The following is a 12263-nucleotide window of genomic DNA, read 5'->3' on the forward strand; positions in this document are numbered from 1 at the left end:
TTGTCGTTAATTATTAAAAAGTTGTCATGAGGATATTTACCATCACAGGATGTCAATTTGTTAACCATCAGTGATGCACTTTGTACCATGGTAGCCAAGATTAAATAAAATTGCTGTACTGTGTGCCGATCGACAATTGCCTCTGGCTGTATTGGGCCAATGTGGGCAGTGTTGCAAATCAGTGAGCAATTTATCTATTGGCATGATATTGTTGCTCAACATGGGATGTACTTGTTGCCTCAACTTTCTGACAAAAGAGTTCACTATGTCCTCATTCATTTAAAAGCTTTCCGCCTAATCACTGCCAAAGCTAGATTTCTTTGTAATGATAATGCATCTCATTTTACACTGTAATCACAGTTTCACTTCCATTTCATTCTTATGGAAAAAATGCTAATGAGATGTTTGTCATTCAAAAAGCAATCGTCTCACAGTCGAGGCTATTGTTCACCTACTCTAAACTCATTTTACCAGAGTAATCTGATTACTACAAGACATTTCTAATTCAATACTTTTCCTCTAATCCTGTTTGTCATGATACCAGCACACTAATAATCAGTTATTGCCTGTGTTTGTTTCAATTTCAATTTTTGTTGCATTCAAATGACTCATCCTGTTCGATTTGATCAATAGCTCCCCCAACGCTTTTCAGTGGATGATCTTTATGTCTGTCAATGACAGGTTTCATCGGCCTGAGGGCAGGAAGGCTACACGCGCCTCTAAGGGTCATGCAACCACACAGTTTGCATTCATTCATCACACAACAGGAATTCTCACACCCTTCCTTTTAACAGTAACAAAATCAAATATTCAATCCCAGTTTTCACTTTGATATTTATCACACTGTTAGATGTGTAAATGGACGATGATAATGACTTCAGATTTGAGATTCAGCACTTGGAAGGGGAAAACACATTGATTTGGTAATTATCAACACGTTATTTGGACACAAAAGCTTTTAGTAGAATTTGTTAAAGGGATATTATGTTTCCCCCATGTTTTCCTTTTTAACGCTCAGCTCACAGGAAGGTGTGTACACATCAAGTATAGTCTGAGGATCTTTGTTACAAAAAATGTGCTTGTCATTCTACATTACACACACACACACACACACACACACACACACACACACACACACACACACACACACACACTCACCCAGGAGGGAGTGTTTTGTCCGTGTTTTTGCAGGGTGTGTTCCTGAGTGTGACGTTTGAAAGACAATGGCACTTTATTGTTACAAAGCAGGGAGTAACTTCAACATTGAGCTCTGCCTGCACTTCACTGTGCAGAAGCCAGTTTAAAGTTTTCGTAGAAGCTGAAAGAGGTATGATACTAAAGCTCAAAACAGAAAGAAGAGTGCTCATGCACCACGCCTGATTTCCAGCATAGAGCCGTTTAAAATGCATGTAATACTTAATTCAATACATTTCCTCCTGGACAACTTTTCAGGCTCACATATCGACTCTTGTTTTAACCCGTGTAAATGCTGCCAGAGTGCATAAAAAGCATCAAAATAGAGCTTGTTTTAAAAAAAATACCACTAATTTTGCACTAAAAGGGCTCAAATATGTTCTCCATCCTGTCCCCGTTCTTAACCACATTCAGAAACACAATATGATCGTTTAATAACGATAGAATTTGACTAAAAGTCCAGGCTGTATGTGCGATACTGTAGTTAGTGAGATGGTATCCCCTTTCAAAGGATTTATGTAAGTGCTTCAAATCATGACTTAATTAATTCATTAATCAATATGAGGATGGCCCTGTTAATCAGTTTTTGCTTGATGGTTTTTCCTCGCACAGCAATGCAGGTTATTCTGTCTCTTTGTGTTTCCTCTTTTCTTGTTTGAGCTCTTTGACCTTCAGCCTCCTTTAATTCTTTAAAGCCACTATTAGAGCGCCTCCATCAGCCTCCATGACACGACAGCCTGATCTATTTAACACTGTTTTGAGGATCTGTTGCGGCTTCAGGTTTCCCACAGTCAGCCGTACAAACTGGGGGACTGCTAGCCTGCAGACAGTCTGATATTTGACCGTATTCCTAAACTTCGATCGAGCCCTTGACAGCTTCATTTACATAAGCTAACACCGCCACAAAGAGGAATGTTTAATTTGGCATTCCTGCGGTTGACACACGTACACAAACAGTTTCGGTCATGTTCTGTGAAAGCTGAGATGTTGAACAACGATAATTAAACACTCTTACATAAGAAAACCATGTCTAGGATTTCTATTCTCACACTTACCTTGGGAAACTGTGTCTGTGTGTTAATCTTAACTAGGGCATTACCAAATGTTATTTTTATACATTCAGCAGTTTTAGACTTGGACTTAGACTTCTTAGACTTACATTTTTTCAAATTATATTTTGTTTTTCAAATGAAGCTTTGAACGTCTGATTTTTTTTTGTCATCCTCACCATAAAAAAGAGATCCACAAACAAAAAAGTGATTCATCTGATTAAATTTGTTGTGTTTTTTTTTTATTAAAATCAACTTTCTTTAAAGAAAATAACTCAGTTTCATAAACATGGACACCTCTGGAATCTCACTTTACAAATACTATAATACTAATAACATTAATGTAGATCAAATTTTTGAATGCAATTGTGCAAAATTACTGTTTAAACCGAACATAATGTTGATAGAATTTGAATGTCAATGTTATGAATTAAGCTTCAAACTATTTGTTACACCCCTAATCTTATCACAACAATAACAGAACAATTGCATTGTTTTTCTTTACACATTTCACTGTAACCAAACAAGATTGCTTGTAGTAAGCAAGATACAATAAGGATGCAAGATACAATCACCCAATAAGAGGGTGTATTGGCGGTAAAACATTTTATTCAAGTTAGAGATTTAGTTTCATCGCTTAACATGCTTCTGTTATCATGTTGTCTGTTTTCCCAGTTTGTGTGAGTTTATTTTAAGCTGGACTAACTTGACACCAATTTCATCAAACCAGGAATTTGACTCAAAATATAAATCCTGGGGAAAACAACTTTATATACCGTATATTCAGAGATAAAACAAGTTCCAGTTTCTAATTACATTTTAGATTGAATTGATGGTAAACTGACACTATCCCATGTGTGTGTTAGTGTGTCTCACATGCACTTGAGTGTATGCACGTCCTTTAAACCTGTCCCTTCAGTGCCTGCCTCTTTCATGGAGCTTTAAGGAGGGGGAGGGATATATTATACTCCGGCTTTATGAATAGGACTGAGTTTTTTCTCACACTGAAAGATCGTGTCTCTTCTGAGAGCGAGGACAGCCCTCAACAATAGCTCATTGTACACACCAGCAGCTACTTTTTCAGGAGCTGCCCTGGCCTAATCACGCTGTGTACTCTCAAAAATCTTTCCCTCTGCACACTCATCTAAATATCCTTTACTGAGAGCTTTCCCTTTAACTTGTTTTCCACTTCACTACTCTTTCAATTATTAATCCAAATGAAAACGTGTTTCCAACTAAATCACATATTCATGTGTACAGTAAATGTTTGCTCCTCCCTGAAATGAAGGGCAAAGTCAAGCTGACAGACGGAGGTCAGTTTCAGTTTACCCACAAATATGATGGTCTTTAAACCATGGTTGGAAGTTAGAATATGTAAGTGAGAGCCGGTTGTAAACACAGACAGGAATGAGCTGCTTTTGTCACCACAGGCTGCATTAATGACCTGGTGGTGAAACCTGCAGGAAAGAGCAAAAACAAGGAAAACAGGATACAGGGAAGGATGGAGTATTGTTCATGGCAGTGGAAAAAAAAGACATTTAATGTCAAAGTTTGTACCCCCTCAGAGGAAGACTGAAGTTAGCCTGCATCTTCCATCAAAGAAAATCTACAGGCAGATTGTTTTCCTGCAAACAGAGGTACTGTACTAGCCAATTGAAACAATGGGAGGGGCTGTTGGGCTAATCCTCCACTCATGTGACTCTACTGAATCATTAACCCAAGGAGGCCCCTCCTTCAATAACCCTACTCCCCCTCCTTCCACGATTTGCTGAGATAGCTGCGGGGAGGGTACAATTTCTTTACACTGAGGGCTGGGAGGTGCTTGAGCCAGGCAGTCCTGCTGAGGCAGTGGAGAGGAGACAGAAAACAAGTGGGAGAGTTACAGACAATATGCCTGACAGGTGGAGTCTCCCACAGCGCTTTGTTATGGAATGCAGGACTTTGGAAAGAGGGAATAAGCCACGTTGAACAGGAAACTGTATCAGCACTGGGTAGGCTGAATTCAACAGCAAGAGCCATGAAGAGCCCAGTAGTTTATGGTAACCCAGCCATGTTTGGTTCAGTGGATTGGAACTATACAGCCGGTCCCCCGGTAAGGAGAGGGAAGAGTGTGGAGGAGCTGGGGGATGCTGGCTGGGCCAGAGAGAGGGAGAGGATGGCCCATCTGCAACATCTACAGCAACTACACCAACTGCAGCTTCAGCAGCAACAGGTTGGATATCCTGCGTTTGGAGTAGTTCCTCCTGGACATCCACATGGACCAGTCATGATAGCAAGTCCTGGTGACCCAGTTCTAACTCCCGGGTTCCCATTGACAGTACATGGCGGCATGATGGTGCCTGTAGGTGGGCCAGGGCCACCTCCAGTCCATGTGCCAGCTCCATGGCCAGCGCAATGGGAGAGCCAAGCCCAAATTAGACAGGGCAATGTCTGCCAGCAACCCAGTCAGGAGTATGATGAGCGGCACAAGGCAGCTTTCCAAGAGAAGATCCCTCAAGGCCAGGACGTTTACTTCCACCCTGGTTCAGAGGATGGTCACCTAAATGTGAGGGTATCTGAATGGAAAGGAAAACACTGTTTTTACCAAGGACCTGAGGATTACAGCCACCAGGACTACAGCAGAGTGCCACAAGAAAAATACCATAATGACTTAAGAACTCACGAAGAGTATGGTAATTTGGGTGAGGAGAGAAGAAAAAGAGACAATGGGCTGAGAGAAAATGACCATTATGACCATAGGAATCGCAGAGACTTGGAGGAATATGATCATAAGGACAAATACAGCTACAGGGATCATTACGACAGGAAATACAATGAGCGCTGTGAGGACAGAGAGCAGAAATATTCTGACTGCAGGAAACATCGTAAACATGATGTCAGAGAACATGACAGTTACAACAGTGAGTATGAAGACCACTATGATCGTAAAGACACCTATGCTCGCAAAGACAATTACAGGGATAATGATCACCATGATAGGGATTATTATGATTCTAAAGAGAGTGATCGCTATAGAGAAAAGGAATACTACCAGCGTAGAGAGGAGGACCGCTACTATGATGAGCGGAAACATAAGGACCACTACTATGACCGGCATGCAGATGATCGATATGATCGCAAAGAAAGTGACTACAAAGACAGGGATGACTATAATCGAAGGGGTGGGGACACTTACACCAGTAAAGGAAGCGGCCAGTATGACTCCGAACTGGACGAGCACCGTGGTTACAAGCAGAGGGACCACTATGACAGGTACAAGGATCCAGATGATGACAGGAGAGATGAGCACTATGACCACAGAAGGAGAGAACACTACAAAGCAAGAGAGCACTATGAGCGACAGACTGTGGACCACCAAGATCATGACAATGAAGACCGCTACGAATCCAGAGAAGGGGATCGTTCCCGCTACAAGCTGAGAGATAGATTCCGGGATTTACGTTCAATATCCGTAGATTCGCGATATGAGGAATACCCTAAGAGAGATTTTAAGTCACACTGTGAGGAATGGGTTGAGCAGCAGAAGAAGTTGGCGCTCAAGGAAATGCACTCTTTTGAGGATCCCGTTATATACCGGCACAGTGACGATCAGGAAAAGGGATATGAGTCGAGCGCTGGGAGCGTTGGTTCGAAGCGGGGTCGCAAGCCTGTTTATGTGGGCTCACTAGATCGTAACAGCTTCTACAGGAAGACAGCTCCAAGCGCCCTGCGAAAGTCCCAGTTTGCCACTACCAGGAAACAAAACCAAGGTAAACACAAGGATTCTGTCATGTGAGAGAATGTATTCTATATGCTGTATTTGCACAGCATGAGGTAATGTTATGCTCAGGTACATCTGCTTTGCTCAACTGATCTTGGAAAACAAAAGAGGTAGTTGTAGCAGCAGTAGTAGTAGTAGATGCAGTTTCATTTCCAACCCCTTGAGATAAAACAGGGAGTAGACGTCGACAATCTGTGGTGTCTCACTTCTTATTATTGGTGACCTCCAGAGGTGCTCTTCTAATCAATACTGGGGGCTTCAAAGTGCTGACTCGCCTCCGTAGAAAGTGTGTGCTGGAACCTGAGCGTGTGTGTGAGTGTGTGTCTGTTTTGTGTGTGAGTGTGTGTGTGTGTCAGTATCACCTATCTCACAGGAAAGTGAATCGTCAGGAATTTGTAGGCCTAGAGACCTGCCGAACAGGTTTTGTGGCTTCTTGGTTTTTGTTGTCTGTCATTCTCCCTGTCTGCAGTTTTCCTGTTTGCTTCCCTACTCTGCATCACTGATGTGAGGTGCACCCATAACAAGTCCGCCTTGGTTGTTTTCAGACAAGGATACACTTAGAAGTCACTCTATAAAGAAGTTGATTTTTTTAAATTTTATTTCAAGTATGGTTATATGCAAACAAAGCATATTGTTATTTACCCTCTACCTCGCAACCTACATTTTATAAAACCCACCAAGTCACTAAGAACTGCAGTCAAGTTTTTTTTTATTTCAACCAAACTTAGGACTTTATGATTTATGTATCAAAAATAGAAAGACAGAATGAACAAACCCTTAAGGCTAGGGCTGGGTATAATTTGAACATTTTGACAATTTTAGAGGAAGTTTGGGTGACATGGATGTTTTAACCCCTTATTTAAAACTGCAATGCAAGTATAAAATGAAAAACAAAGAAATACAGTAAGTAAGAAGGGTTTCCTGACAGTTAAGAGTAAATAAGCCCAAGAATTTAACAAGGATTTTGATGCTAAGTTTTAGTGCTGTTTACACATTTTAGCGTTACGGTAGTTGGTGCACACAGATTAAATGGAGGTTAAATACCCAGGGCAATGACATTCTCACCTGTAAACTCTGAGAAATCTTCAAAAGTGCAGTTGCCTGTAAACACAAAAACAAACTAATACTACTTCCTAAAGTAGTTGTTTTTGTGTGTGTTGTGTGTGTGTGTGTGTGTGTGTGTTTGTGTGTTCAACTATGTTTAATTAGGAATTGTAGAAAGAGAGAGAGCACTCTTCTGACTCGCTTCATTGTGTCTGAGAAGAAGCAGGTGGCGCCCCATGACCCCTCCCCCAGTTACCTAGAAACACACACACACACACACGGCACACACACACACACACACACACACGCACACACAGGCACACACACACAGGCCCCCAGCACACATCCATTTCAGGAGTCCTAGTATTAATCCCTAGCGTCAGCATGGTGTGTGGATGGCGGGGGTCTGTCTGGTGCCAGGCGGTGGCCAGCACTGGCCTTACTCCTTCACTGAAAAACTAGTCTGCTACTAAGTGTGTGTGTGTGTGTGTGAGTGAGGCTTATTTGAGAGATGACGCCATTTTTAAAAACACACACACACACACACACACACATGCACACTTGCCTCTGCAGTGTCTTGTCATCCTTTAATCTTGTTAAACTGTTTCAGCTCCGTCAGGGGTTTGCCCAGAGTAAAGCATTTGATAGCATGGCTAAAAACATTAGATTATCTCGTTGCAGTGCTTATTGGGCTTACGCTGTGATTCAGTGACATTGAGGTGATGGCTGAGGCTCTTTGAGCATGTAGAAGGGCCTTTGTTCTCACTAATCCAATATTAGATATTAGGCCCTCTCTACAGAGCAGCTGCTAATCAATGTTTCATCTGACATACATGCAGCTATTGTGGTTCTTGTTATAATTATTGTTATGCACTTTATGTGTGTGCATGTGCTGGGGTCTTAGGCTCACATATTGTAGGTTTAACCCAAGAGGACAACATGATAAGCAACATGTGTTTTTTGCAGGGATATATAGCGTCACAGTTTAAAAAAATATATATATAAAATATGTCTGTGTGTGTGTGTGTTTGTGTGTGTGTGTGTTAGTATGCACCTGGATTTTTGTTTATGGTCGTACTCTTGAACTTTTGAAAAAAGAAACTGTGTTTGAGTAATGTGTCTTCGCCCTGCTACTGTATGATCTGGCAGCTCTGTAATCCTTGAGCAGTCGCTGCCATTGGTGAGCAGTGGTACGGTGGGGTGGAGTGGGGGAGTTAGGAGTTTAGACAAGATCTTAAATCGTCTGACAACATTGCTCTGAAGACGTCTTATTTCACTGCTGGAATATTTAGCTCATTAGTCCAAAAGTCTGCATGAGTCAGTGGTGGTTACACTCACACGCTGTGTATGCTTTTCGTTTTGGTTCATCCTCAGTCCTCCCCATAGTTTCTTTTTAAATTGGGGTCATCTAGATTAATGAGTTGAATATTACTAAACTCCAGTGCAATTCATTTTCATCAATATACTGTCTCTTTTGTTGATGTTGGGTTCCACAACAGTCCTTGTCTTATCATAAGCCCATTTCACACATGCACTGCAACCCTCAACTTACCTAGACATATCCCAGTGGAGCTGTATGTGAGGACGCAAAGGTCCGAATCAGTTGGACGGGACATTAAATGGAGTTTACCCTGCCAGGCCCCTTGTACAAAGTCTATGTAATGTCCGATTGAGCCCATCAGTGAATAGAGCAGGTCATTGTGGGGAAAAATTCACAAAGAGCGAGTGAACGTGTTGATGAAGTGTCTGTCATACGGCTTGCGCCAAACCTTAAGGAAACAAACATCCGAGGGTGAGGAAGATGGGTCATTTACACAAAGACAACAACAAAAATGTCTGAGTGGAGAAACGATTTGATTTGAGAACTTCTGTCAGAGAGGGCCGAAATCATCAAACAAATTCAAGGAATGGCAAGATAATCGGTTATTTATGACCACATTACAAACCGGTTACGTGACTGCGGTCCAATCAGCGTCATGTCCTGACTTCAGTTGATTTGAGAAAAGACTCAAGTTGAAAAAGTTTAGAGATGCTTCATACAAGTTCTTTTTTAGTTTTTCGCTGTTAAAAACTCTTCATGCCTCAGTTCCAGGTTAGAGGATGCTACTGGTACCTGTATAAGTAACAAGACTGATGTTATCTGTACTTTTTTTCAGATAGAAGTGTGGGAAAGGACAAGTGATCTTTGACCTTGTGGCCTTTCCCATCAGGACTAGTTTACTCTTCATAATGCCTTGTTCATTCATACAGCCAGTTTATGTGGTTGTTTCTTTTCACGTGTGCACAAAATACTCATGTCCTCCTGTCCTCCTGTATTTTTTGTTGATTTGTGCTGACGGCCCGAGAAAACAAATCGTTACACACGTAAGTGTACTTTAGACAGCCAATCTCTTCCATACACAGATGAACGTGTCATATTTTTCTATTGTAAGTAAGCTCCATTAAGCTTTGTGCTCCAAATACTCCACTCTACACTGCGCTCTTTAGTCAGTGTTTGTCAAACATGCGGTTGTGATATCCGCTGTGTACTAAATGTCACAGTGGTTTCAGGTGTTGATCTTAGCTGCAGGGACTAATTTATTTACATTTTCGTACAAACAATAATTCTACTGTTCTCTGTAATAAAGATTTTTGTTAGTAAATAAGTGCATCAATCTCAAACACTGGCTGTATTTCTCCTAAATTTACATTTCCAGTATAAGTTTATGTATGTGGTTTAAGTTAGATTTGATTATGGCAGTTATTAAATCTAATTTAATTTTAAGTCGTGCAGAGCAACAATGCAGAACGTTAGAGTATACCATAACCATCTTTTCTCCTATGTTTTTTTATGTTCTTCTTAAAGGGTGTTTACATTCAGAAGCTTGCTTTTTTTGTTGATAGCGTTTATACATCAAATGTAAGGTTGTATTTTAAGAATATAAAAGATCTTTATTCATAGAGTGCCATGCCCAGAACAGTTGAACTCAGTCTCTTGTTTGAAATCTATAAAGCCTTCAGGCAGATCTGTCTTTACTTGTCCTGTTATAATGCTGCAAGTTCAGTCATCTCAAAATCTCAAGGCAGTTCTCACAATCAGGTTGTACTGAAGGGAGCACTATTTTCCCACACAAGAGCCTCTTAGGCATTAGTCATCAGACTGTATGCAAAATGGCAGTATCTGAAAATTTAATACAATTGACTATTAACCTTTGCATTTGGATCCACATTTAAAACTCTATTTATATATACGGTAAATATATATTTTACTATGTTGTTGGCACCACTGTCTCACCAAAACACCTGTGGCACCCAAAAGACCCATTGTCCTCTCCTTCTGCATTAACTTGAAGACAGTAGAGCTTTTTGGTTGAATAGGTCTCTCACTTAATGGTTTTAAGCTCTCGCTGCACATATGCAAAACTGATGGTCTCTTGAAGTAATTGGACATTGTTCGTTATAGAAATGAGACGAAATGAGAAATTCCAAGGAAGCCAGAGATCACAGTCTTGGTCCAATTTGCAATGCAGCATTGTAGCAATGTATTTATCCAACTTGTTAATTAAAATGCAGCCATCTCCACCTGGAGACGAGAAGAGTTGTGTTTATTGGTGTCCAACAGTGCTACGTGTATTAGCACACGGGGCTGTAATTACAAGAAATTCCCCACAATAGTGCATAAAGGCTGCTGTGAGATTGTAGCAGTAGCTGGAATGTGACCTTTTGACATTTGACCCTAAAGAGATAAACAGGATGGTATGGCACTGAATGAACTCTCCTTTTTCCAGTTTTAAGTGACCTACCTAGTGCAACAGCTGGTGTTAGAAATCTGGACAAAAGACTGGGGAAATAGTCAAATAAGTGGGCTTACTCTTCAAAATTATGCTCGGATTTCAGATGTTGTTTGTCTCTGCAGAAGTAGTTATATAAGTGTTGTCTCTATTTCTAAAACACAAATTTAATGTATGTCACAGTTTCGCAGTCTTGCTCATATTCACTCTGTGTTGACAGTTTTCTTATACCAGCGGATTATCCAGTATTAATTACAAGTCATGGCTTGCAGGTTGTTGCAGGTAAATTCAGTTGCAAGTGTTGAAATTTTCAGAGTCTTCTTGTATGAACTTATTCTTATATCTGAACACACACACACACACACACACACACACACACACACACACACACACACACACACACACACACACACACACACACACACACAGAGAGAGTTTCCCATGTGATCATTTCAGCAAAGGCACTCCCTGCTCTCCAAAACTTGGCTTGATATGAGGAGGGCCCCCGCTATTTGTGTTGCCATGGCGACTGTGCATTCTGCTGTGAACTTTGGAGCAGAGCACACACACACACACACACACACACACACACACACACACACAGCACTGATTGTGTGTGACCTTAGAGTGTTCTGTGCAAGGCAAACTTTTGACTTTGCACGGCTATAAGTGGAGCACGCTGACTACAGACCATGAACACTGGATGTGAGTTGTGTGCAACAAAGATCTTCAAAAGAGTCCTTTTCTAAAAAAGGAATATTCTTGATTCTACATGGATGGTTTTGTAGATCATATAAAAGAGTTAAAATATTCTTTAGTGCAAGATAACTTTGCATTGAGGGGCACATGTTGAATCTAGGCATCTTCATTTTGAGCCTGTCAAAGGAGGAGCCAGGTCAGTAGGCTGTGAAACATGAAACCGATTTATCACAGAACTGGACTTAGACTTCACTGGACTCGATCAATGTTGCTCCGCGTAACCCCTAATAAATGTTACAGTAGCCAAATGTGAGTTCATACAGAAATTATTCTTTCAAACAGAAAAACAGAATTAAAAACTGAAGGAAGCAAGTCCAGATAAATACAGTAAAAGGGTCAATCACTGAATTTCCCCCATCAAACGTTAACATCTGAAAAATAACTGAAGCTCAGTAATGAATTTTATGTGACACCTGACCTGGGGCACACACATATATACAGATGATGATATATACAGTAGTTAACTGCAGGGAAGCTTTTTATAATGGCAGATCCAGCAACGTAGCTTTAAAAGACACTATAGACAAACAAAGCATGCGTACAACAGGTAAATTGCCCAATTCCACACTACATCCTGGTTTTAAGCAGCGTTGAGGATGTGGTGTTTTCATTTTGTCTAGGAAAACGACAAAATAAAGTCTCCCGAAAGCTGACTGCGTGCATACTAAACATGGTTCTTCTTCAAAG

General features: G+C 40.9%; 1 protein-coding gene across 3 annotated transcripts in view; it reads left to right on the plus strand.

Annotated features, from left to right (window-relative positions):
• dnmbp (dynamin binding protein) overlaps positions 1–12263 on the plus strand; it is a 49025-nt gene that overhangs the window by 22214 nt on the left and 14548 nt on the right. Inside the window, exon 1 of one of the 3 annotated variants that reach the window (XM_083932568.1) lies at positions 4070–5992. The exons of the other annotated variants lie outside the window; for them this stretch is intronic. Within the exon in view, the coding sequence (XP_083788694.1) occupies positions 4261–5992 (1732 nt within the window). The 5' untranslated portion in view covers positions 4070–4260. Of the gene's footprint in view, positions 1–4069; positions 5993–12263 lie in introns of those variants that run through there. 3 annotated transcript variants of the gene reach the window in all.

Source organism: Echiichthys vipera (genome assembly GCF_963691815.1).
Source record: "Echiichthys vipera genome assembly, chromosome: 18".
NCBI classification, from domain to species: domain Eukaryota; kingdom Metazoa; phylum Chordata; class Actinopteri; order Perciformes; family Trachinidae; genus Echiichthys; species Echiichthys vipera.